Consider the following 27,997-nt stretch of genomic DNA (forward strand, 5'->3'; position numbering starts at 1 on the left):
TAAATGATCATTTTAGGTATAGAAAATATTAAGAATTACAGTAAAACCTCATTAATTTGAAGTCGTTGGGATGCAAAAGTCAGACTTCAAATTACGTGATTTCGAATTAACCACCAACTCGTAATTCAGAAATGCCAACCCTTGCCACGTCTAAAAATATTCTAAGACCCGTTACCGCATGCAGTTAACCTTGATTCAGAGTTTAAACTTTTCAAATGTCATGGAAAAAAAGCTATTTCTATAATATATCCAACAAGGTGTATTTACATTATTCAGTTATGCACTTTGATAACTCACTGACAAACATAACCTCACGCAACGAAAGAAAACTAAAGCATGATTCAAATACGAGGAGAAATCTATGCTGGCTCCCTTGTGTAAGTGCTTTATTCATTGGATTAATGTACTGTATGCATTTTAGATGCCCCGTACTTGCGCGGAAAGTACCCGATGCCCTTAAAACATCGTGGCTTATCAAACTTTTCTATGATAAGGGGAGAAAGTCTCTCGTTTCCGTCTGCATCGTAATTCAGAAATGCCAACCCTTGCCACGTCACAATGTATTCTAAGGCCCAGTAATGCATGCAATCACCTTGATTCACAGTTTAAGCCTTTCAAATGCCATGGAAAAAATTATTTCCGAAATGTATCCAACAAGGTGCATTTATATTATTCAAATGTCCGCCTCCATACTGTAACGGTTAGTGTTATTAGCTGCCGTCCTCAGTGGCCCGGGTTCGATTCCCGGTACTGCCAGAAATTTAAGACTGGCAGGAGGGCTGGTATGTGGTTGAAATGGTACATGCAGCTCACCTCCGATGGGGGTGTGCCTGAAAAGAGCTGCACCACCTCGGCATGAGGACACGAGTTTACTTTACTTTATTATTCAAATAATGCACTTGGATAAATCAATGGCAAACATAACCTCACACAACAAAACAGACATAATTTGGAGAAGAGGACAAATTATGCTCACTCCCCTCTGCAAATGCTTTATTTGTTGGATTACTGCACTGTTTGCATTTTTTGGATGCCTTGTACTTGCACGGAAAGTGTTTGACGCCCTTAGAACATCGTGGCTTATCAAACTTTCCTATGACGAGGGGAGAAAATCTTTCACTTCTGTGTGCATTGCAACACTATACTCTTGTACGATTTTCTGGCTGGCAATTCTTTCTTTTAAAACCATAAGTCTGTTTGGTCTTGGCATTTAAAAAAAACAATGCAGTTTCATCGGCATCAACAATACTGTTCGGTGGCTACGAATGGATGATATAAGCCATGATTTTTCGCCAATTGTTGGCATCGCCAGTGTTCATGATTTTGCTGCTCTGCACACTGCCTGCTAAGTGATATTGTGGTGTTCCTTAAAACGCAGAATACAAAAGAATTACGATTTCACTTGAACTTAGAAATAATGAGCACACTGTAGACACACCGAAGTGAGTGAAAGTGCGGAAAGCTACCCCTGCACGTTCCGGAAGACGTGTTCTATCATGATGTGGATAAATTGTGAATTTAAATTACTCTGTAAAATACTACTTCTTTTACAATTTAAAGGCAGTTTTGAATTAAAAGTCTGAATTTCGGTAATGGGACCAACACTGTTCTTCGAATTACGAATTATCCGTATTTCAAATTAAACAATTTAAATAACGTGCAAAACTGTATCTCATGTTTCCAGCAACGAAAGCTTCTTCAAATTAGGTGCAATTTTGAATTAACAGATTTCAAATTATCGAGGTTCTACTGTATTCTCTTTCCATTAGCAAGAATTACAGGAAATTTAGAAGAAATGCATTTCTACAGATGGAAAGTAAATTTAATTAATAACTATTGAAAAGGATATATCTACTTCTATATAAATAAGTATGGGAAAGGATTCCATGTCCCTGTGGCTGAGATTCCACATTAAACAATTGAAAGTCTTATAAAACTGCCAAGCTTACTAGTGAGATGGCTTGCTGTATTTACAGAGTTCCACTTAATAGCAAAAGCTTTCCAATTTTAAAGAGGGAGCTCCTTTCCCCACACTGACCCGGCATTGTATTCATCCTATTATGGCCTCTTGTTCATGACACAAATGTTTGCATGAACAGTAATTCTGCCAGCCGGTAGGTAAACCGCGTAGCCTTGTCTATGGAGATGGAAGGTGTACGATATTCCACTCCAGTCGAGGTAAGTCTATGGTGTAGATTGGATGTATACATGCTTATCGCACTATACTACTTTTACAAAAAGAGACAGTGGTGACGTAGAAGGTACTGGGTGCATCCTGTGTTGCAAGACATTCAAATTTGGTGCATTTAGCACATTGTTTGAAAAACTACGACAGGACAACACAAAGCATATTAAATTTGTTAGAATGTCAAAATAAACATCAGACAAGTTAATAAATATTTTGTTCATCCATTTGAAACATGAAGACACCAATATGCGTAACTGTATTTCTCCTCCTGAAATGCTAGCTGTGACACAAAGGTGATTACACATTCATATTATTCACCTGCTTCACTTTAAGTGAAGAAACACTCTGTAAAACAAATGAAAAGAACAAAAGGTAAACAATTCCTTTCATTTAACTTAGCACTGAATCATATATCATTCAAGTGGTGGATGATGTTGGCTCAACAAAACTTCAAAGGATTGTAGATGCATTCCACTATTTCGAAGTTTTGATGTGATACTTTTAATCAACTTCATGACTTTGTAATGAAAGTCGACAAGATCTTCGTCATAAAGTTTGTCTACAGTTGGTGCAATTCCCTTAAAAAAGGACATACTTCTACTTAGTTCCTGTTCAAGTAAAGCATCAATGATAGTTTTTTTTTTTTTTTGTCCAATTCAGTTGTAGCCCTCTTGTTTGGCAGTTTTTCACAAAAGAATTTAAGATGAAATAACATACCTATCTTGTTTCTTTCTTTCTCTCCCAGTTTTTGAAATCTTTCAAGTGTGAGCATACTTCCTTCAAAGCTTGCAAATTTAGCAGCCTGTCTTTGTACTCTTTGATGTCTTGTCCCAAAGCACTGATCTTTCCTCAACAAGCATAATTAATAGTTCACTGTCAATATTTAAGTCTGCACTCATTATAATCAAAAGAATATCGCAGATACTCTGTGAAACACTCGAACTTGCTGCCAAGTGATGACTATAACAGCAAGTTCACTGGCTTATGGATGTGCTCGTACTATTGCACGTGGAAGTGTTAATACAGTGAACAATCCAGCTGCCAGACTACAGATGGCAAATATTCATATCATGGACAAGAAGCCTATGTGTTATTCCCCTCCCTCTACTTCTATGTATGTATGTATGTATGTATGTATGTATGTATGTATGTATGTATGTATGTATGTATGTATGTATGTATGTATGTATGTATGTATGTATGTACTGCATTACTAGGATCAAAAAGATTCCCAATTTTATTTTATTTTCTCTCACTAAAATGTAGAACAACATTTGGGATATTATTGCATTAGTTGTTGGCAGCACTCATGATGCAACTTCCAAACAAATGTCATGTTCATGACCATAGTTGCTTCTGTGAGGCAATTTTCTTATTCCTTCGTCACATTTGAGAATGTCGGTTACAGAGCAGCGTGCAAATATCAAATTTTGTGTTTGGTTACACAAATCTCCTTCAAAAACATCATAACAGTGCTTGAAGAAGCTTCCGGTGAAGCAGCAATGAAAAAAATGCAAGTTTATGCCTGGAATAAATGTTTTTTGGGAAGGTTGTGCAAGTATCAAATACAATTCACAACCACTGAAGAAGTCACTCCAAATGCAACAAAAGTACTGAAAGTGGTTTCACAAACTGGTTTCCAACAATGCTTCAAAACATTTTACATGCATTCGAAGAAGTGTGTCACTGTGGAAGAGAACAGTTTTGAAAGAGTATTATCTAAATGAATGTAGACTGTTTTATTTTTGTGTTATTAACAAATTCTGGAAACTTTTTGAAGTCAATACAGTATATATATTTATTTCAAACAAGCATTCACATTCCGATGAATTTGTCTGGTCAATTCTAAGCAATCTGTAATTTTTTATAAGGAAAATCTGAATATTTCAGTATTTTATGCACAACAAAAAATGCCCACTCTCTCTCAGAACACAGAATCTTCAATTTCTAATGGTAAATCAGAGATTTTGTCAGTCTAATTCTTGACCACAGAATCTTCATTTTCACTAATACATCAGAGATTATGTCAGTCTGCTAAAGAGAGAGACACATCCAGATAAAGCAAAAACTCCACATTTACTTTCCACTATTTTTTTAAAATTATCATTCTTATTGCAATGTGGCTTTCAGAACTGGTAAAGTTGAAGCTGATCTGAGCAGATCAAAGAACTGTAGTCAGAAACTCCTGGAGTACAGTTAGGATATTAATACCAAACTACATTCTAGATTGATGTCCTTTGCATCATCATGATAAGCAACACTAACATAATGAACAAATAGTCCAGTAATTTTTGGAAAGCCAGTAGAAATCTCTGTATAGTAGTTAGGTATGGTTCCTATTTAGTGGGGGCAAATATGTTTGAGAAGCAAAACTTCTTGGACTGAAGTACATTGAACTTTGTTTTGAAAAATATAGCTGTTGAAACAGACAGAATTCACTACAAAAATCTGTCAAACTGTACAGGTCGATACCGGCTCGTAAAGTGAATGACAGTAAGTAATGTAAGGTGGTTGTACACTGTTCAGACTTGCCCTCTGGCATCTGAAACCATTGCTAATTATATACATTAAATATCCATGACCTTACAAGTAAAGAATAATAATTTAAAAATCAAACCAAATTAAGTTACTGTACATAACAGAAAAAAAGAAATGAGAAAAACAAGCCTGATCATAGCTACAGGGTCACCACTTCCCAATCACCAACTGTGAGCCATTACAGATAAGCCTATAGCCCATCTATAATTACCCTGTATGCACCATAGAGAATTATGCTTTCTAATTACCTAACATTAAGAAGGAATACATGCTGTAGATTAGATTAAGTGCCCAACCCATCAAAGAAAATCTTGTGACCTCATAAAATTAAAGTGTTACTCAAGAAAAAGGAAAGGAACTAAAGGGCCACAAAATTTTAGTTATACGTACAAGATCTTGGATATTCTAACATTGCTCTGGTTCTGAAGGAGAACAAGTATTGACAGACACAATAATGTTAATGGTTTTACATCCCATTAACTACATTTGCGGCTTTCGGAGAGGAAAAAGTTACGGAAGTTTGTCCCAGAGGAGTTCTTAAACATGCCAATAAATCTACTGACAAGAGGCTGGCTTATCTGAGCACCTTCAAATATCACCAGACTGAGAGACCCAGACAAGGGACTCCTATTCTCGAGTCTCATGGAGAGGAGAAGAGCATAATGTCCCAAAAGTCACCAATGACATTCCAGGCCAAATATTTTAGCATTTGGAGAAATGCAGTTATGCACAATTACAAAAATAATACAGATGATGAATATTAACATAAGTAAAATATTCCAGGAACACATGGAAAGTTTGTATGTGAAACTCCCGAATACAAATTTCTAGCACATCTTAAAAACAAGAAGAATTTGTTAGCACACACACAGACACAGAAATTTCAATTAGAAAAAAAAAAAAAAAAGGTCAAAACCTCTTTAGAAAAAGAGAAGGCAAGAAAAATATAAAATGTGAGCTCATATGGTACAGAATATATTTGAAAATGGAGATTACAGAGTAAAGAATGTACACAGAGAGAATTTTGTTGTTTAATAAACAGTTAAAGAAATGCACATTTTTTGATGCAGCAGAATTCTTTCGGGAATACACAGTGGGACTTGAAGTTGAGAATAACATTAAATTGACCTGGGTGTACATAAAACTTCTTTCGTAATCTTAGCCATGAGAAAAGATAATCATCATCATGTGCTTCTCTCTTCTGATCTCTTACAATGTCCAAATGGTTTAGATCACTTTCCAGCTCACCTTGTGATAGCAGCCTTGGTTTATAGTTTTTCCTGGTATTTCCTCCAAGTTGTAGTGCTTCTGTACATTATAGCTTCCTCTACAGGCTATGAACATCTCAAGTCATCAAACCCATTTACTTGAAACTTATGTATTTTTCTGTGCAGCCGTGAAGGCTGCTGCTGATGTGAATAAAAAGTGCTCTGAGAAAGAGACATATCTGTCAAACTTACATAATACAACACTTCTAATAACACAGCCTCAGCTATCTTGAATAGGTATTTTCTTTTCATGCCATTTAAGTTGGCTGCATGTCAATTTCAATGTTCCATTCTAATCTAGCAGATGGCAAAAACATCAGAACTCCCTTGGATTGCCTATTGCTGATTTTTAATTAATTTTGCCAGGTAAACACTGAATGTGTCATCATATGATGGCTGAATGGCCATCTTTTTACCCTTCAAAAATGTAACTACCTCTGCCAGGTTTGAATCTTGGGATTAGGATGCAGTCATTTTACCACAGATACACAGAGGGAGCTACTTCTTGTGATCGTTATATACTGGACTATATAATTAGCAAGAATTTTCTGTGGATTAGTACATTTTAAAAGGGATCATGGCAATCCTGAAGAGTAAGTACTATACAAGAACACTGCCAAAGACAATGTTTTAAAAGATGAACATGGTTGTGAATCAATGATCAGTAAAAAATGGCAAAGTATTCCAGTTTTCCCAGTACAAATTTCATAAAATCATACTGAGTGAAACTACATCCAAGAGATAACAGTGATGAAAGGCCACCAAATCATGAACCAGAAAGGCGAATACCATTCCCTCAAGTATAATATTGAAGTTCTTTAAATACTGAAAGGCAGCTGTAGCATCACTTACACAAAAATGAAATGAGAGCTAAAAGTTCTCCACGTTTAAGGTAGATATGCAAGAATTCATAAAAAATGAACTCTTCTCCAATTAAAACGATCCCCTACGATGATATTCAAAGATGAAAAGATTAAAACATCAACAGCAGTTAAAAATCACAGTGGGGTATGCAGAAGGCAGCCTAACTGAACTCCGGGATGTCATCAAACGAGTACCCAGGATACTGACGGTAGGCGCAGTAGGCAATGCGCACATGATACGCTCCAGGGAGGAACATAATCATACCCATGATTATGAGAGGCCACGTCCGGTCTGAATACTGTGACAAACAAAACAATCTATATTAGGGCACTGTCCTTGTGGAGTACCAGGCTAACTCGCTGCTAATCTTGTCGTCTATTAATGTACATTACATTTCATTCTACATGCCAAGAATATCCCTGCAAGTAATCAAGTAGACTCCAGAGTTCATAACCACAAAGCATAGTGAAAATAATTATGTCAAAGTCAATGGTTTCATGCAACAGATGATGTGCTGCATAGTGCCACAGACAATTACCCTACAATTACTAGCCACGGCGAAAACCTTCAATAGTGTACAGTATTCAAGTATAATAAAAATTATATGAGCAAAAAACTTTCCACAACATAAATTAAAAATCAAGTCACTGAGCAGTAGCAATAGTAACAACTGTCTGTAAAGTATCAATACAATGTATAAACCCACTAAACGTTAAGATCTGTCAAGACCCACCCTTCTGAAGAAGCTAAGAAGTAGAAGCAAGCTCGCCAGAGACTAAGAAGAAATGAATGTAGAACAGCAGGGACCAATGAGGAGGGAACCTATCTATGTGAACATAACAGTGTATGAAGGTGTGGAAATTGTCCCTGTCCTTTGTGTTTCCTTGTTTGTCCCTGTCTCCACCTTTTGTTACTCACTCTCCCCACACTGACTTACGGAGTTTAACCTGTCATATATTCCTACTCAAGTTCCTATCTTTCTCTACCCGATTCATCACTTGTTTGTTCCTTACCATTACTTACATTGTCCCATAAGGCTCCTTTTCTCCTTCTGTGTTTCTCATCCATCACTTCCCACAAAGACTGCAGATCTGTTAACATGGTCCCTCAATGAGTGTCAATGCCCACCCTTCTAAAGAAGCTGGCAAGCAAAAATTAGCTCACATCAGTGGCAGAAAAGAAATGAAAGAACTGGGATTGTTCCTTTACATTACTTCCTCATATTTTACAGTTTGTTTTGTTGGAAAATACTGTTGAAAATTTTTTGTTTCAAATTTTTCCTTGTTTAGTAACAAAAATCAATGTTGTTTTGTTAAATCATAGATAAAAATCATTATTTTTCTCTAGTGATATGCAACAGCATGCAGTAGTGCCACTTTTTCTTTGTGCTTTGTATTCCCCATCCATAAAATTTGTGATTTTCTGATGGAAAGTAAAATGAATTTTTAGGTCTGAGCACATACAAATTGATACACTGAATATCAAGTAATAGTATGAGGCTGGAATGCAACTGAAAATAGAATGCTCTTGAATTTCCAAAGTAATACCCATTCTAGATCCACTTTTCAAGAGACAGGTGTAAATGGTGTAGGCTACGTCTGATTTTGAAAGTGATCACAATCAAATCAATGAAATTTTCCTTCTGCATCAAATGGTAGCTATTTTAAGGTAGTGAAAAGTAAAAGGAAGACAAAAGAAACAAAAATTGTTCAACTCACTTCCCATCCTTCAAAACATCATGAAACTACATGTGGTCAAGTCAATGAAAATTCTAGCCGTGAACAGCCAGAATGTTGGACAGTAATACAAAAAGATATATGTATATATTTCTGTTATACAACTGGTGAAGAATGAAATATGGGGCTCTAAAGTATGTAAATACGTTTGTAATCTCACTGTCAAATAACAGATGGAAATTAAAATATGTGTAGAGTGTAAAATAGGCAAAATTAATGATTCTGGAGAAATATTAAAAAAGAAATGGTGTCTAAGTTTAAAAAATACAAACACAAAGAAAATACGTCTCACAAAGAGACAGAAAAAAAATAAAAGCTGAGGCTGAAAATATAACATCAGAGAAAGTCTTCTTAAATAAAAGTCTCACAGTAAAGCAGTGACAAAGTGTTCTGTACTACACATAAACTTCCCAGGAAATCAAATTTAAAAATATCACAGACAAAATATATTTACATTGCACAAGAGAAAAATATTAATTCCAAACAAAACAAATATCAATAAGAACCTTCTTGGTTGCAAGGTCAACATACCGGCCTTCAATTTAGCGGACCTAGGTTCGAATCCTGGCCAGACTGGGGATTTTAACTGTGTAAGTTTAATTTATTTTGTTCAGGGACTGGATGTTTGTGTTTATACACTTATCTTCATTTACATTCAACACTTCACACTACTAACCATCACAGAAACATGGGAATGTTTATTTTCTTGTGACTTATAATGGTGCTGGTGGGCTGCAGGTTATTTGCTGTACATAATGGTGTAAGGAAGTTGATAATGTAAAAGAAAGATTTCTATGAGTTATTTTCCAACAGTGCACTAATCATTGTCTTAAACTGTCTGTTGCTGGTAGACCTACAGTGAGCAGAGTGACTGGAGTGAACTGTTTTGAAGAGTTTTATGGACAAAGTTTATGTAGGCTTTGCCAATGGGTCTGACAAACAGCTTTGACAAAACCTATTGTAAAGACGGCAAAATATGGCCACTCGCCAATCTAGGACGCAGCACAAAAGCCCCAATTACCGTGGAAAACAGTATTATCTCTTAACGCAAAGTCCACAAAGCAAGTTTAATGTAATCTACTGTATGTCATGTAAGAATATACAGCAATAGAACAGCAGCTTCTAAAATCTGGCTACCAGTTACTGAACAGTTTATGCACGGTAGCAAGATTATGAAGTCTAAGTGTGATACTTTTAGGAGGCACAAGAAGACAGTAACCCTGTTGCATATGTTCATATGTTTCCTCAAAAAGTTTAAAACAGCTGGAAAGTGTTTGCTAAGATGATCATGCTGATTTTTTCTGAGTGTGCCAAGGTTTTAGATCACAAATATTGGTCAGAAAATCCCAAAAGCCAACTGACATTTTTGTGGAACTTTCAAGGTTATCTTTGTTTTAACACACAATTTGTGCAATTATGTTCACCTGGAAAATAGAATCTTATCTCCTCTTACATAGTTCAAATCTACCAAACATATGGATGCTTAGCTGCTATGGAAAGGTCATTCTGTGGCTCGTACAACAGAACAAGAGGCATCTAGAGAAGACAAGTCTGTTTTCAAGGATATGATAAAAGCTACAGTAATTTCCGTACAAGTTTCTTTTCCAGGAAAAATGAACAGTGAGGAAGAACAAAAAAAACCACGCCTGTACAACCTCCATATTAGAAGCTCAACATGAGAGAGAGAGAGAGAGAGAGACCAGACCGTAAAATAGTGATCATCCTTGCAAGCAAATATCAGTCAAAAAATTAGGGGTGTGTAATAAAGCGTCAGTTAAAGAGAATGCACTCTGCATAACATTATACTACAAAACTGTACTTCAAAATGGAACAAGGATATATTATCAAACACTTCAGGAATCCCCTCAGTCTAAAAACATTCAATTATAATTATCCTCAACTGAACTCTTGGTAAAACTGAATGAAATACAGTACTGGAGAAAGTTGTCAACAAGTAAAGCTATGGTACTGGGTATTTCTAAAACAACAGAGTAAGTACAAAGTGACATTCATATCCTAAGAAATAGGGATAAAAACACAGAATCATATGACATCTTATAGTGCTAGAATACATTAGACACACAGGTTTCTCTCATTACATTCAACCTCCTCTCACTAAATTCAAACAGTTATTTAAAAAAACACCTATAATACTCACATATTTCAAAGTTCATAAAAACATTATAAAGAATGCAATTCCTTTTCACCAAATGGTCAACAATGAATTATACTTACTTTAACTCCAAAATATCCACTGACCAACAGGCTTCCCATCACAAGTAAAACGGTTCCTCCAACACAGAGAAGGAAAGCTAATATCAGGGCCTTCCATGGGATCTCCGAAGGTGGACTTTCGAACTGCACAGCAAGAAAATATGTATTGAATTATTCATACTACTTCTTTATATTATCAATATATTGCTAATAATAATAATAATAATAATAATAATAATAATAATAATAATAATAATAATAATAATAATAATAATAATAATAATAATATCAAGCATATTTACTTTTAGAAAAAATATAACCCTTGTGTCGAACAAGTCAAGAAGAGACACTTTAAATGAGGACGTTTCTATTGATGACAATTCAGATGGTAGTCATTGAAGTTTTGATCCTTCTATAAAGATACAAAGTCAGGGGTTGATAAGGTGGATCAGATGAAATGCATTGTACTCTATGGCAAGAACATCACAACAATGAACTTTGGTTGTGTTCTTTTCTTTCCTAAATATTACTGTTGTAAATGGCTATATACTGTAATTTTCAAAGACAATACAGTCACAAAGAAAGCACCTCTTTTTTGACTACTGGAAATCAAAGGTTCAACTTAAGCACATTTCAACTACAATCAAGCTTCATTTTCAAGAAATCTTGGGACTTCCTCATGTAGGGCCTGTAAGAAGGCCAAAAGTAGAAACGACACAAGGACGATGCAATTTCTGTGATTGGAAGAACTAACAAGGTTACAGTCCAAAGACTGTGAAAGTACACTTGCCAACACAGAAAATAAGCGTGCTGAAAAATCCTAAGTCCACCTATTCAGTGACAAACATTGTCACGTGCAGCATGATGTTGTGGTTTGTAGTTTAATACTCAGAGGCAGTGAAATACTACACATACAGAAGTTGCCATCATAATTGGAGTATTAACTGGTGTAGGAAGCAATTAGATAGCACCGTTTCCAGTAAACAGCTTTAAATACTATTGAGGTGGTAGGTAGCAGCAAATACAGTAGAGACAATACACGACACTGAGCGAGATATCGAGGGACAGCTATTGGAGCTCACTCTAGCGGATAGACCTGAACGGTACTGATTCTGTCATAAGAGCACGTGTATTTTTGTGTGAAGTTTTTGGTGTTATTTTTGCGTTTTCAGTGAGTTGACATAATTAAATAGTAGCGTGTGTCATTCCTTGATATCTCCTCTCAACATGAGGGGAAAGGTATGTGCTGTGTTTGGCTGCAGTAATTACGAAGTAGAGAAAAATGCGCGCTCGTTCTTCAGGTTCCCTCGTGACAAGAACATGTAAGTAATATTGTGTTTTGCATATATATTCTTCCAGTGACAGAGATTTTTATAGTACTTCATAATCTTCTGACCTGCTCGACCCATGTTTTAACGGGCTTAAAATATAATACGCATATTTTATTGTATAGTGCAGCAGTTAACCTTCAATACCGATGTGTTGTTGTAGGTGTGATCTGTGGGTTTTGAAATGTCACAGAAGCAATTTGGATAAAGTGTACAAGAAAGAAGGGACGTTACGCTTGTATAAGAATTATAAGATCTGTTCAGATCATTTCCAGGCCAGCGACTTTAAAAATCCTCGACTATACAGCCAAGGGTATGTTACATTTTTACTCTAATTGTACGTAAATATTCCTCAAAGCATCGCTATCAACAACATTTTCAAACTTTTCTTTCTTTTATCCCTCTTCTCAGATTAAAGCCGGGATTTTATAGATTTTCTTTCTGTTAGTAGGCTTCATGTTAAGAGGAAAATTGTCCAGCTATTAAATGTTAATTCATTGCATCATATGTGTAAGGAATGTGCCGATATTTTTATTGACAAATGTCTTAATGTGAAGATACATTGTTTTTAAATGAGGAAAAAAGACAAATCCAACAGTACGATTTCAGGCAGGTATGCTAAAGCTAAAAAAGTAATGCATAAATGAAAGATCAAGCCATTTCACACCTTGTTTATATGTCTAATTTCAGTCTTTGAATAATAACCTTTTAAATAATTCTTCATTCATTTATCCAGAATTGCTTTAGCAACTTCGAAGTTAATATCTCAATACCACTGTCTTTCTAGACGTAATTTATTTATCCATTTCCGTATATACATTTCCATTGATATTTGAATTTAGCACGATTTGTTCAGGTCAAGTCACTAGGAGCGCCACCGTCGAATTGTCTCCCATTTTAGCAAGGCGAAATCCGTAAGTGTCGTGTATTGTCTCTACTGTATTTGGTAGCAGGTAGACTAATAAGTGTGTTATGTGTACTTGTTCACTGATGTGCCATAGCCCAGTGGGTATGCACTAAAGTTTACAGTGGGAAGGTGGGTGGTTCAAATCTGCCAGCAGCAAAAGTTGGCAAACCAATCAGATTGCAGGATGCCACTGCATTAATTACATACAGGTAGATCATTCTACCAGCAACTGTGGCACATTAAGGCCCTCACACCTGTGAGCAGGTAGTTGCTCTTGTTAAACAAGGAAATCTCACCACAACAGAGGCTGGGCGACATCCCAAAGAGGACAGCAACATACTGGATAAGACATTTTTGAGAATTGGGAGACGTAAGTCAACATACTGGCTTGGGTTCATGGTGGGTCTTGAACCAGGAACAAGACGATCACTGAGGCCCATTTGACCTCATTCATGGGCACCATGCAGCTACACCAGGCCAAGTGATTACCTGGCAGCTCGAGGACAGTCTTGAGATGCCTGAATGAGGCAGGGTTACAATCTCGGTGAGCGGCTAAGAAACTAAAGCTCACTGATGACCAGAGGGTGTACTGCTTTGCATTTGCTGGGGATAACACACTACATGATTGGTCGAATATCATATCCTCTGACGGGCAAATTTTCCTCGGCGAACACAACAACGCATGTTTCAACCTTTTTGTACCTGGCACAATACAGCATATATGGCCACACATTGGCGCTCTGGCTGTGTACCTGTTGCATGCTGGGGTTGGATGAGCTATAAAGGGATAGGAATGTTCCACAGAATCGAGCAACGTCTCACCACCGGGTAATATGTGCACATATTAGAGATTATTATGATCCCTTTCATGTGAATGCTTCATCCCACCAGTGTTATACCATATCAGCAAGACTCATCTCCAACCCACATGTCCTGATCAGTTCAGAAATGGTTTACAAGGCAGGGTCAGGACAAGATTATCGACCGGCCTCCTTGTAGGGCAGACAGGAATCCCATTGAGAATGTGAGGGCCAAGATAAAGAGAGTAATGGTGGAGACCTGGCCCGATCCTCTGCCAAATACGAATGACACTCTCTGGGATATTGCCTATGCAGCCTGGATGATGTAGCAGGCAAAGAGAAGACGTATGCTTTTGCTCTTATCGATTACATGGCCACCACCACACGGTGGTGCGTGGTTGACCACCCCATAGCCCTTTTTAGGGCCGCAAATAAGCCCACTCACTGTCAATAATGGCATGATAAAACAAAGGAAGTTATGTGACTCGTCATATAAGTCAGTGTAGGAATGAAAATATTTAACCCTACTGAGACTTGAACTCTTGACTTCAGAGGCAAGCAGCATAACTCCTGATTTAGCATGCATGGCTACTGCCTTGTCTAATAGAACCTGCACGTTTAGAGGCACTTCAGAAAACTATAATGCGACCGCTGGACAAAATATAGCGCATACATTACATTACAACTAATGTGGCCACTAAACAGATGGTATTACGCTCCAGGCCAAGAGATGTAACAAGCCATGTCCTGTGGCCATATAACGGCAACAAAATGGAATGTAACTCGGCAAGGCCATGTTGCTTGTCCTATCTCCCCACCAAATGTGCAACTATGTAACTTCCAGGGGATGATCACTGTCTGTGTCGGCAAGTGTACATTTGCCTAGAACACGCTGCCACACACTTGTGCATTGACTGCTGCAACAGAACACAAATTATGATCGACATGGAGTAAGACAGTGAGAAGTAAAGCCGGAATCAGGAATACCCACTTTTAAAATTTATGGTGATTGAACCAGTCAGGAATGGGTTTCACAGTTATATTCATTTATCAAGAACATGTTCATATTGTGTGTTTTTTCACAATTATTTTTGTTTACTGTTATTACTTCTAAGCTTTTATTAGATTTTGCACTTCAATTGAGATACCTTGTTTAGAGTTTAGATTCATTATTGTGTTGATTTAGATTTGGTTTAGCTAAGTCCTGGTATTTGCATGTAAGAAAATGTTGAATATATCCTAAAATATGCAAATGTTCCCATAAATATAGTTTATGTACTGATTTAGGAATATAACTGAAGTCAAAAGAAAGTAATTACTATGTAAAATAGACAGATAAAAAAGAGAAATGAAAAGAAAGGGAGCATACAAACAGTTGTTGACTGTCAGTCTATGCACATGTAGTGGTTTTATGCTGGGCGCATGTGAAATGAAAGTTTAAGGTATCAAGATCAAGACCTGATGAAATATGCCATTTTTGGGAGTGGACCCTAAAGAACTCCGGATTACTTATGATTCCACACTTGATGCTGATGAGCTTCTGCGTTAATTAGATATCCATATTGCTAGAAATCAATGTGTAGAGTAGAACCTAGTCTCTGAACTCAGAGCAACAATAGATATCAGGCCAACAATACTATTCACCTGTCGATAACGTCCCAAGGACCGCCTCTGAAACTACACCTTCAAATTTCACATACACTGCATGCTAATTGTACAGGAAGAGGCAACAAAACATTACCTACACTTTAGCTAGTGCTGGCATGGAGGTGGACTGAGGAAATGCTTGCTTTGTTCCCAAGTGGTGGGGATAAAGTGTACAAATAGGCAGCAGAGCGAGCATGTTTAACAGTAAGTGTATGGAAAGAACGTTCAGTTTATGAGTGAAGTTCTTGTTGAATGCACATTATTAGCATTATTTGTGTTGCATCTCTTCACCACTGTTGAGCATTATTTGTTTTACCAGTACGGTGACGTAATTGGACAATGGACATTTTTAATTGAGACTTTCTCCTAAGAAATCAAATAGCAGAACCGTTTGCAATTTTCTACATAATTTCCGTAACACTGCAATGCCTTCAAAACAATACATAACACTGTTGCTCAGGAAACGGCAAGAAAAAGAATGTGTAGAAATATGCAATCGGTTTTGTCACAACTTCATCTTTCGGAGAAATGTCTCAACTAGAAATGTCCTTTGTCAAAACTATGTGTCACCATCCTGATAGCTAACACAAATAACATTCAACAAAAAGTGCAGGATTGCAACACTAATAACGTGCTCTCAAAAAAATTCCACTCGTAAACTAAACATTTATTTTGTACGCTTACCGCTAATCTTACTTCCTGCGCTGCCTGATTGCGCACTCTATTCCTACCACTCGGGAACAAACAAAGCATTTCCCCAGTCTACCTGCGCAGCAGCACCGGCTCTAAGAGTGGGGAACTTTTTGCTGACTCTCCCTGTATCACACATCTTACATAGGCTAATTGTCTAATAGTGGATGCATGTTCACCTGCAATATAGGTCTATTGCATTTTATAGTGGGGGGAACACTTTGTACATTTTTCTTCCAAGATACATATTAGCTCCAAATTCAAATGCTAATATATCAAACAACCTAAAAACATACTAAAGAGGGATACTTTACCTGAGCATCAGTGAACTCACTGTCCCTGGACTCCCGATCTTCGTTAGAAAGCTTTTGGTAGTTAATATTGTTGAATGTAGTCACTCTCCTCCTAGACATTGTCAATCACGCTGCAACAAAATGAATAGTAGACCTAGGTATCATACAGCTTTGGATCACTAAGCATAAAACTTAAATGATGAATATTTCAGTGGAGCAGCAAATTCCAGTATTGGGCAACTCTTCACTTTCAAGGATTATTGTACCAAACAACCATTTAGTCCCACAGGAGTTCTTTTATGTGCCAGTAGTAAATCTACCAACACGGGGCTGACGTATTTGAGCACCTTGAAATACCACCAGGCTGAGCCAGGATTGAACCTGCCAAGTTGGGGTCAGAAAGCAAGGCCACAAGATTGGCAAGCAGTTCTTGAGGTAGGGCATTCCATTCCTCTACCAGCGCAGTTGACAACTGCTGGATGGTCGTTGGTGCATGTGGACGTTCTGCAATACGTCTACCCAACATGTCCCACATGTGCTCGATGGGATTTGAGTCAGGGGAACGGGCAGGCCGTCCACTCGCCGAATATCCTCTCGTCCCAAAAGCCCCTCCACCTGCACTGTTCGATGCAGTTGTGCATTGTCATCCATAAAAATGAAGTCAGGGCCGAATACACCTCTGAAAATACACACATGGGGAAGGAGTATACTGTCACAATAACGTTGACCGGTGAGTGTACCCCATTCGAAGATTTGGAGGACGGTACACCTATGTTCGACAATGTTCCTGGGTGCATTACGTGTTCCCACCTCTCGCCAGATGAGGGTACGTTTAGAATCACTACTCAGACCAAATCTGCTCTCATCTGAGAGCACGCAACCCCACTCCTCATCGGTCCAGACCCGACGCTCTTGGCACCATCGCAAAAGTTGCCGTCAAAGTGCGGGTGTCAACGGAACACAACATAATGGTCATCGGGCAGACAGACAGATCACCCCCATACAGTCGCTGTGCCACTGCGGAGCGAGATTGGATGCCTTGCAGTCCTGTTAAATATGGTTGCTATTGCACCCGCTGTTTGACGTGATTCTCTTCCTGCCTGTTGCATAATGTAGCAGTCATCTGCTGCTGTACTTAACTGTGGTTTGGAATGCTCTGCATGTATGTGAAACAATGCTGTGAGCAATACCAAATTCCTCGGGAACACCCGTCACACACTTCGTCCTCCTTCTAGTTTCCCGATCATTCTTCCCCGTGGGAAGTCATCCAAATGTTGTCTCCAGGCCATGTTGTAATGAATAACACCACCACAGTGCACCATAACAGCTCGCTGATTCACTTGCACTGTCTTGTCCCGTTCCTTCAACTGCCTCATTTTGTGGAGCCAGACCTATTTGGTGCTATAGTCTCGCTAACCTCACACCAGATTTCTATGCACGTGTGGGAGACCTCTGACAACATGTTACTGCACTTTCATTCATTTACACCAAGTAGTTGATATGTTGCTTTATCTATCTTGTCCTTAAGTTTTGCACAGCAGTGTATATAAAAGCCAACATCCTGAGTGATTGTCAATCAACGCAAGGTTGAAATTTCACATGATGGTTGCTCCTATATGCCGTAGATTTTAAATAAGAAGTGTTCTTAAAACAATACACCCCTAGGTTTTTTTTGAATGGGCGATGAGGTGTGATGATAAAAATATTAATTTCTATGAAACTGTTCGACATACTAGGTTGAAATTTCACATGATGATTGCTGCTCTAAGTATTAGATTTTAAATAAAAACATTTAAAAAAAAATTAAAACAGCACACACCTAAGGGGGTTTTGACTGGGGGGGGGGGGAGGCTGATGACAGAAATATTCAATTTTCTGAAACCATTTGACTTAACAATGTTAAAATTTCAAATGATATCTTAGGTGTTAAATAATAACAGCAGGTCCAAAAAAGGAATTAACCCCTTAGGGAGGTAACTGACGGTTAAGATCTGAAAACAAAAGGATTCATTCCTCCAAAACCTTGTAACTTAATATACAAAGACAAAATTCCAAATGGTGGTATATATTTAAAATCCTAGGTGTGAAATAGGAAACATTTTAAAATATTTCAATGCTACGGAATTACATAAAACAAATTATTCATCCCTCAAAAACCGTTTGACATACAAAGTTGTAATTTTACAAGAAGGTAGTTCTTTTATGTCCTAGGTGTCAAAGATCATATGCTTCACAATATTTCTTCCCTAAGCTGTTTAGATGGAGGCTGACTTGTGGAATAAGTGATTTCAAGGCAACTTCATGACTATAGAGAAGTTGCAAATACATAGAAAATCTGTACAAAGATAAAATGAAAGAAAACAGAGTCCTGGAGAGAGAGGATGAAGTGGAAGAAAAACCTTACTTGCAGTATAATGAAAGAAGAATTTGATGTAGTATTTCTTTTTACAAGTGGTTTTACGTTGCACCGACATAGGTAAGTCTTATGGTGAAGATGGGATAGAAAAGGGCTAGGAGTAGGAAGGAAGTGGCAGTGGTCTTAATTAAGGTACAGTTGCAGCATTTGCCTGGTGTGAAAATTGGAAATCACAGAAAACTATGTTCAGCGCTGCCGACGGTGGGGTTCGAACCCACTATCTCCCGAACTGACCTAGTATTAAAGAAGACTAGGTATTGATAACCTGAAAACAGAAATCTTAAAGATAAGTGGACCACGTATGAAGGAATGACTTTTCAAACTGGTCACAGTCATCCATGAGAAGGGGGAATTATCATCCGATTTTGAGAAAAATGTAATAGTTCTAATACCAAGAAAGCAGAAGCTAAGAAGTGTGAGCAATATTGCACAATAAGTTTGATGTATAGAAAGGCAAGTAGAAGAATTTATAATTGAAGACCAATTTGGTTTTAGAAAAGGCAAAGGAACACAAGAAGCACTTTTAGCATTGAGACTAATACTAGAAAGAATAGAAAAGGACAAAAAACTTTTTTTTACGTAAGTTTTGTGAACATAGATAGAAGCATAGGAATCCGGTATAAACAAAAGAGACTTATCTGGAACATGTATAAAACTGGAACTGCAGTAATCAAAATTGGAAATGAGCAAGAGGAAACAGCAGTAAAGAAAGAGGTGAGACAGGGATGTGCTGTCTCCCATAATTTTTAATGCTTACATTGAAGATCCATTGTACAGGGCCAGGGAAGAAATAAATGTGGGGGTACAGGTACCAGTAAATAGAGGAACAATAGATATGAGTCAGTATGCAGATGACATTGCAATAGTCGCAGAGTGAAAAAAGATCTTGAATAAATGCTAGAAAAGAAGGAAAAAATCATGGGAGACGAATATAATTTGAAGATCAATAATTTTCTAAAACTAAAGTGATGATATGACAGAAAAGACTACTGAAAAGTAAAAATCACAATGAAAGAGGAAACTTTTAGATGACATGAGAGAATTTAATAACCTGGGAACCAAGGTTACAAAAGATGGTAGAAGTAAGAAGGAAATAAAAAGTAGAATCAGTCAAGCAAAAATTGCATTTAATAAAAAAATAAAACCTCTTTACCACAAATAGCATTAGTTGGGTTACAAGGATAAGATAGTTAAAAACAGATGTGTGGAGTGTTGCCCTCTATGGATGTGAAACCTGGACAACAGGAAAAGAGGAAAAGAAGAGATTAACCGCATTCGAACAGTGGTGCTATAGAAGAATGTTAAAGATCAGCTGGAAAGATAGGATAACAAATGAAGAACTGTATAAGAAGGTAGGGGGAAAATGATATTTGAAGGAGCATAAAAACTATATAGAAGGGCAAATTTAATAGAGCATATCACTAAGACATCGCAGCCTGCATAAATTGATATTAGAAGGAATGATTGAAAGGAAGAGATACCGACGAAGACCCAGTATACACTATATTCAGTAGTTAACTTAATGAGAGACGTTAAATATGTAAGCTATGCTGAACTCAAGAGGAAGGCAGGAAACAGAGCTGACTGGAAAGCTGCTGCAAACCAATATCTGGCCTGAACACTTGAGAGAGCAAGAGACTTTGAAAGCCACAATATTTATTCTTTTGAAACCGTTTTACGCACAAATTAAATTTTTTACATGAATGATGGTCTTCTACATCCTAGATTTAAAATAAGAAATATTTTAAATCACTCTACCTCTCCTACACTGTTCAATATACAAAGTCATCATTTTACAAATTGGTCACTTCTACATCCTAGATGTTCAACAAGACAGGGTTTTAAAACATTCCATTTCTATGGGATTCAAACGAGTGTCAGACTCCAAAATAAATAAATCCTCCAAAACAGTTTGACGTACGAACTGTGGGTGTATTTTACAGGCTAAGCCGACAGTGAACTCTCCAAAATATAAAACTTTTAATGATAACTGTCTCTTTAAAACCAAAACAAAGCACTGGTATCTTGTTATATATATTCCCTGGTGCACTGTCACTACTTTGTCCAACAAAGGAGGATTGCAGTGGTGTCTCAGTGACGTACTAGCTGCTGCGAGCTTCTTGAGAAGGTGTGATATTCCAGCTGATGAACCCTCTGACACATTGGGGCAAAATGTTTGTAATTTCACAATTTAAAAGGCTTAAAGAGCTGAATAGGCTACCTTAATACAAGCAATCATTGAAAACAGAATTATAGTTCCCTTTGTAGTGACAAGTTTCCTCATCCCCCACAAATAACTCTACTCATTCTACAGTGTTAATCAACTAGCAACTTGTGACAGCTCGTCGCCTCCAACTACGTAACAAACTTATGGATTCTTCTCAGCATATCGCTCTCTCTCCTTGCTACCCATTGGCTCACTCTTATACTGGTAACGTCACCTCTACCTTTCCTGTCCACATTTTACAGTGCCAGTTAAGGGGCGAGACCAGCAGAGCCAGAGAAACAAAGGTAGGGGAGAGCTTCCCCCTGTGAGGGAATAATGAAAAAATGAAAATCCGCAGCCTGTTTCCAGTCATTCGACCGGCTCATGAATGGAATGAATGAAGCCCCTATCTAGCGGCGAGGATAGGAATTGTGCCAGCTGCCGAAGCCTGCTGCAATGAGGGAATAATAATATGCCTAATAATAATAATAATAATAATAATAATAATAATAATAATAATAATAATAATAATGTTTATGTAACATATATTATTATCATCACCATTCTAATTTGCTTCCATGGACTTTACAAAGCAACCTTAAAAAAAATATTTTTTTTTCCCTCATTCATTCTGTACCCTGATGGGGTAGAGCAGGTCTCTTGGAGGGTGACACCTTCTCTCAGACAAGGAGATGTGTGGTGATTTGCAGGACAAAGGAGAAGAGATCAGCCTATAAATAGGAACTGTCCCAGCATTCAAGTGAGAATGGGTAAGTACAGAAAAGCATTCTCAAGAGAGTTGATGGTGGGATTCAAACCACTTGCCTCCTGTATGCAGAGTTATACCATAATGATCTGCTCAGTCATGAAAACTTAATGTGGACTTTGGTTTAACTAACAGTGTTCTTTATTCTCCTGAGAGTTTCTGTTACAGCTCTATTTGTTAGTGCTGGTTTGTAAGAGATACGATGACTAGTGCAGGATACTAATGACAGTTTTGCTTCAGTTCCACCGACCAGACATACTTAATGTGTGGATTGTATATGATACTCTGACTCTCTTCTCAATCAAGTGTGTTTTGTACTGGGCTTAGAATACCCATTCAGCTTGAATACTTCAATATATGCAATTGCTGAAACTAAAATAACGGTTCCCTCCTGGGAACTTAATTTTGGATATAAAAACTACGCAATAATCTCAAATGTACAACCATGTCAAATGTTACTGCACCTCCCTCTTTAAGGAAAAGATCATCAATTTTCACAGTAGCCATTATTTAGATGATTACTTTAGAGTTTCACATAATTTTGAACCTTGTATTCACCATTCACAGGACATAAGAGTTTAACATAATTTTTTACTAACAAAACTGATCAGATGACAAGCACAAATCATGTACCAGTATATTTTTTTTTGCCTTGATATTCTTTACCTATCACAATTTACAAAGAAAACAACAGATGAGATAATTCCTGAATTTTATCTAGGAATAATAGCTTTTGTAATGATATAGGTCTACAACAGAACTATTGCATCAATTAAAGCCAAGGAACTGAAACACAATACTAACATGATAAACAGGACTGTTAACTAAAACATTTTGTGAGAAGGTGCCAATGTTCAAACAACATTCCAATAAAGCAAATTGTCTTTAGAAATAAATATTCCTGACATTCTGCACCTTGTTTGCCAACTTAATTTGCCTAGAAAGATCTTGTTTTCTGAAGAAAAATACCTTCGTTTAGGCAAAACTGTACTTCCAGCTTGTCTGCCCAAATATATATCAGTAGTGCGATTTAATTATTTTTGGCATCTTATTTCACTTTTCCCCCCACTTTTCCTGACCTCTTGACCTGAATCTATACTTTTCCATAATCTTGAGGACCGGATAGTAAAACTTTGCCTTGAATTTCAGAATTCAGAAATCTACTGTTCAAAATAGTGAAATGGAACAAGTTGAAAGTAATATGTTATTCTATACGTTCTCGTGTATAAACAATAGCCTATAGTCCAAGCGTGGTAGGAACCGTACCTGCTTGTTCCAGGCTTACTGGAAAAGTATTCCGGAATTAGGAAACTGCCCAACTTGTCAAACATCAAATAATTCTTTTTACATAAGCAGTTAGCATATAAAATAGAACAGCATCAACCTCGTAATTTCTATTTTCTCACAATCATATCACTCATGATAACCTCATACCTAGCTATGGTGAGACTAAGGGACACAAAACAACAGAAATTTCAGAAATAGAGCCTTTCTTACATTGTTAAATAGTGACGGATAAGTTTAAAATATCGGTTTCTATATTTCAGGGGTATTGACACAGGTTTTAAATTTAAAATCCATAACACATAGATTACTGTACTAATGTCTACAAAAATGATGTCTCATTTCATTAACCGTTACCTGTCATTAGAATAGCCTAGCTATTTACGCTGTCACGAAGAAGCATGAGGAAAACTAAGGGGGAAAATTTAAGTTAAACAAATTATTTAGCTGTACGCGAAGTTTAACAACAGCTGATTCCACCTGATTCTTTACGGCTCAGGGCAAACAACTGTTTGAATATACAATCAGACATTATCAACAGAATAGCCAACATTCCAACATGAAATCGAAATGTAATCCTACGATCACTATGCTATAAAAAATAGGTTATTTAATTGAAATAACGTTCACGACCAATGCTATTTCTTGATAGATCACACCTATTTACCTTGAGCATTACTCTACTATAATAATAATAATAATAATAATAATAATAATAATAATAATAATAATAATAATAATAATAATAATAATAATAATAATAATAATAATAATAATTCACAGAGAATGAACAATGTCTGAATGCAGTTTTGCTAGGTTCAGTACCGGTATTGAGAAAGTAGTTTATACCTGGATGGAGATTTATAGTCTACTGCTATTGTTTCAACCAAAGACTTTCTCGGACAGGTGAGGGATTTTTACCTGGATCTGAGGGCTGGTTCGAGGTCCACTCAGCCTACGTGATTACAACTGAGGAGCTGTCTGACGGTGAGATAGTGGCCCCGGTCTAGAAAGCCAAGGATAACGGCCGAGAGGATTCGTCATGCTGACCACACGACACCTCATCATCCGCAGGCCTTCGGACTGAGCTGCGGCCGCTTGGTAGGCCATGCTCCTACGGGACTGTTGCGCAATGGGGGATTTTATTACTGTTATTATTATTATTATTATTATTATTATTATTATTATTATTATTATTATTATTATTATTATTATTATTATTATTATTTTACGCCAATATACATTTGTTCTTTTTCTCAATGTCATCAATCTATATAGATAAATCAGGGGTTCCGTTGTCTGTAATTTCGTTTATTTTGCCAATTTTTAAGATACTTATCCGCTTTAAGGTCAACTCAAAACCGTATCAGTGGTTTTTAGCTTTCCTGTCTGTTTGTCTGTTCCATCACGGCGAAACGGCTTGACAGATCTCGACCAAACTTCATATTTAGATTATACTCTTCCAGGAGCAGGTTTTGATATGCACAGGATTGTAAAATGACGGAATAGACTGGAGGTTATAGGAAGATCACACGAGTTATTCGATATTTTCTCACACTATGGATTTATTCTAAAATCTGTGAAACGCCCCATCATTGAAAATAATGTTTGTTATCTCCAGTACGTAATTTCGCTTACTCTTCAAATGACGGAGGAAATTACTATTTTCTACGGGTTTCATTCTCTGATTCGAGTGATTAACACCTTCGCAGACCGACAACGATTCTACTGATTACCATGGCAATGACTCTGGCTGCTTGCTAGCAGGGAAGTAACATAATGCCGTTTTCGTCAGTATTCCTGTAAACTCGTGGTTGTTCGTTGGGTAGAAAGCGAAAGAGTCGTAAATCTGCCATTCTGCGGCATTTTTTCGGAATACCGTTGGAAGTTATCAATAGAGACAGGAATTTGCCTATTTTATTCCTGTGTTCAGAAGCGTAGGCTTTTGAGATATAAATCCGTTTAGGGTTCTTTAAGCTAGATTTCGTTGTTTTGATTGTGCCTATAAATGCCTATTTCAGGGGTTTGTATAATTGCCTATATGATGCCTTTTGAATCTATTTTAAAGAAGCCGATTTTCTTCCAGTGCATTATATTGTAACTGATGTGCTCGACAGTATTATCTTCTCATTTCTCAATATCTGTTTACCCCATGAACAAAAATGGGAATTCTTGGGAGTCACCAGAAATAGTTCCTGGGAAATTTCCGTCAGGAGAAACAAGGAACAATTTTACCTCGAAGCCTTCAACCCCTCCAACCTTCTTCCAACCTTCTAAGAACCAATCAACGTCGAACCCTTATATCTCCTCGATGTGAACTGATGTACGCGTACGCTTTATCTTCAGAACGTGTTGTGATTTATTGTGAAGAAGTGTGTCGGTGGCAATGCCCAAAGAAAAATCACCGGGCGAGTTGGCTGTGCGCTTAGGGGCGCGCAGCTGTGAGCTCGCATCCAGGAGATAGTGGGTTCGAGCCCCACTTTCGGCAGCCCTGAAGATGGTTTTCCATGGTTTCCCAGGCAAATGCTGGGGCTGTGCCTTAATTGAGGCCACGGTCGCTTCCCTCCCACTCCTAGGCCTTTCCCATCCCGTCATCCCCATACGAACTGTCTGTGTCGGCGTGATGTAAAAAAATGTAATTGCAAAGAAAAATCGTCGAAGTCCTACTGGCTAAAGCGGTGGATCACAGGGGATCCCAATTTCACTACGGAGGGAAAGGTAGTCTTCTGCCAAGCTTACTGTAAGGAGGTAAGTTCGTTTGTTCCATTTATCTCTTTTTGTGACTGAACTACGATCGCATTTCATTGTAACATTCGTAGGCATATTAATTTACGTATTGTGGAAAGTTGTTTTGTTGCAGTGCTGTATCAGTCGTGAACTTTCAATAATTTATATTGCTAAAATGTAAATAATCAATTACTGAACGAGGAGTTAGAACGCCGGTGGTCTCTTGTCGCAGAGTGGATGAAAATTAAAAATCGGTATTTTGAACTCTGATTCAATTCCCGTGAAAATATAGATTTACAACTGATTTTCTTCCTTCCTTCCTTCCTTCCTTCCTTCCTTCCTTCCTTCCTTCCTTTCTTTCTTAATCTGTTTACCCTCCAGAGTAGGTTTTTCCCTCGGACTCAGCGAAGGATCCCACCTCTACCGTCTCAAGGGCAGTGTCCTGGAGCGTGAGACTTTGGGTCGGGGATACAACTAGGGAGGAAGACTAGTACCTTTCCCAGACAGCCTCGCCTTCTATGCTGAACAGGGGCCTTGTGAAGCCGTGGGAGCATTGGGACAGACAAAGAAGGGGGAAGGAAGTGGTCGCGTCTTTAAGTTAGGTACCATCCCTGCATTTTCCTGGAGGAGAAGTGGGAAACCACTTCAAGGATGGCTGAGGTGGGAATCGAACCCTCCTCTACTCAGTTGACCTCCCAAGGCTTTATGGACCCCATTCCAGCCCTCGTGTCACTTTCCAAATTTCGTGGCAGAGCCGGGAATCGAACCCGGGCCTCCGTGGGTGGCAGCTAATCACGCTAACTACTACACCACAGAAGCGGACCACAACTGAAATGTGTTGTTTATTTTATTTTTTTTTTCGTGAGTAACTTTCTCCAGCGCTATGTGTAGGCTCTAGTGAACTCTATTACGCTTCCCCTAAGCCTTCGCAAAACATAGGTTGAAGAGCGAATGTGATGCAGCTAGGACGATGTCACAGATGCTAGAAATACAAGATGGCACGGCTTGGACGATGTCATAGCGTGTTTAACAAGGCTACAAAGACTCTATTTACAAGACCAAGCCAGTGAAAAGACCGTTGGTCTGGATTGGTGATGTCCGGTTAGTAACTGATGTGCTGGGATGGGAGGGGGGTGCGTAAGCTCTGGCATCTCATCTAGAGTCTTGCTAAATTGTGACAAAAAGTTTATGTGTGCATGCCACGACAATTTCAAATCACGCGGTTTTCTAATTTTCAACGAGGGTGGCAGCCTTGTGGGCATACATGATGCAGGATCTATTGCAGGCAACAGAAAATAGTCTTCATGACAGCTGACCCGGCTGACCAAAGCCGGCGAATAGCAACATATAAAATGTTCACAAATCTGATATTTGTAGTGCCTCCGTTTAAATTCTTTTATATAAGTAGGAATACTGCTAGGGGCAGTTTGGTGAGTCTCTGACAAGCACATAAGAATGATCTCTCCTCTACGCTACTCAGGTATCGTTTCACGTCATTTTAAGTATTTTTTTCACCCGGTGAACTCGACAGGAAACTGCCAGATTATAACTGAACATTTTTGAGGTCATATTTCCATGTGAATTACGAATTCTCTTGTTCCTACTTTAAAGTTTTTACTTCTAGAAACATCACCTCTAACTAATAGTCTTTCTCGTTTTTTAATGGAACAAATGCATGTTTATACTGTCCGACTCGTTGGCTGAATAGTCAGCGTACTGGTCTTCAGTTCACAGGATCCCGGGTTCGATTCCCGGCCGAGTCAGGGATTTTAACCTTAATTGGTTAAATCCAGTGGCTCTGGGGCTGAGCGTGTGTGGCGTTTTCAGCATTAGAAATCATCCTAGGTAGGACCCTCATTTTCACAGACATGCAGGTCGCCTAATAGGCCGTCTACGAGAAAAAGACCCGCACCAGGCCTCTCCGGAGGCCATACGCCATTATTACGTTTATGCTAAGCATTATTGCCAATTAGCCCAGCTGTAGAAATATAAGAACATTATCATTTAAGTCAATTTTATTATTTTTCAGATCAAATGTGAAAAGATACCATATAGATCAACAGAAATACTGCGATGCAGCGGCCAACAACAATTTTCTATAGACCAGTGCACTGCAATGGTGGGA

General features: G+C 37.9%; 1 protein-coding gene across 1 annotated transcript; it reads right to left on the reverse strand.

Annotated features, from left to right (window-relative positions):
* Positions 1-5,594: 5,594 nt before the first annotated feature.
* LOC136857066 (transmembrane protein 230) lies at positions 5,595-23,635 on the reverse strand. Its single transcript, XM_067135437.2, has 4 exons — positions 23,503-23,635; positions 16,495-16,604; positions 10,830-10,952; positions 5,595-7,156 (listed from the first exon to the last, which is right to left on the reverse strand). The coding sequence occupies exons 2-4, from the start codon at positions 16,591-16,593 to the stop codon at positions 7,019-7,021; spliced, it is 360 nt and encodes a 119-aa protein (XP_066991538.1). The 5' UTR covers positions 16,594-16,604; positions 23,503-23,635; the 3' UTR covers positions 5,595-7,018.
* Positions 23,636-27,997: the final 4,362 nt, after the last annotated feature.

The sequence above is a fragment of the Anabrus simplex genome, chromosome 1 (assembly GCF_040414725.1).
Source record: "Anabrus simplex isolate iqAnaSimp1 chromosome 1, ASM4041472v1, whole genome shotgun sequence".
NCBI classification, from domain to species: domain Eukaryota; kingdom Metazoa; phylum Arthropoda; class Insecta; order Orthoptera; family Tettigoniidae; genus Anabrus; species Anabrus simplex.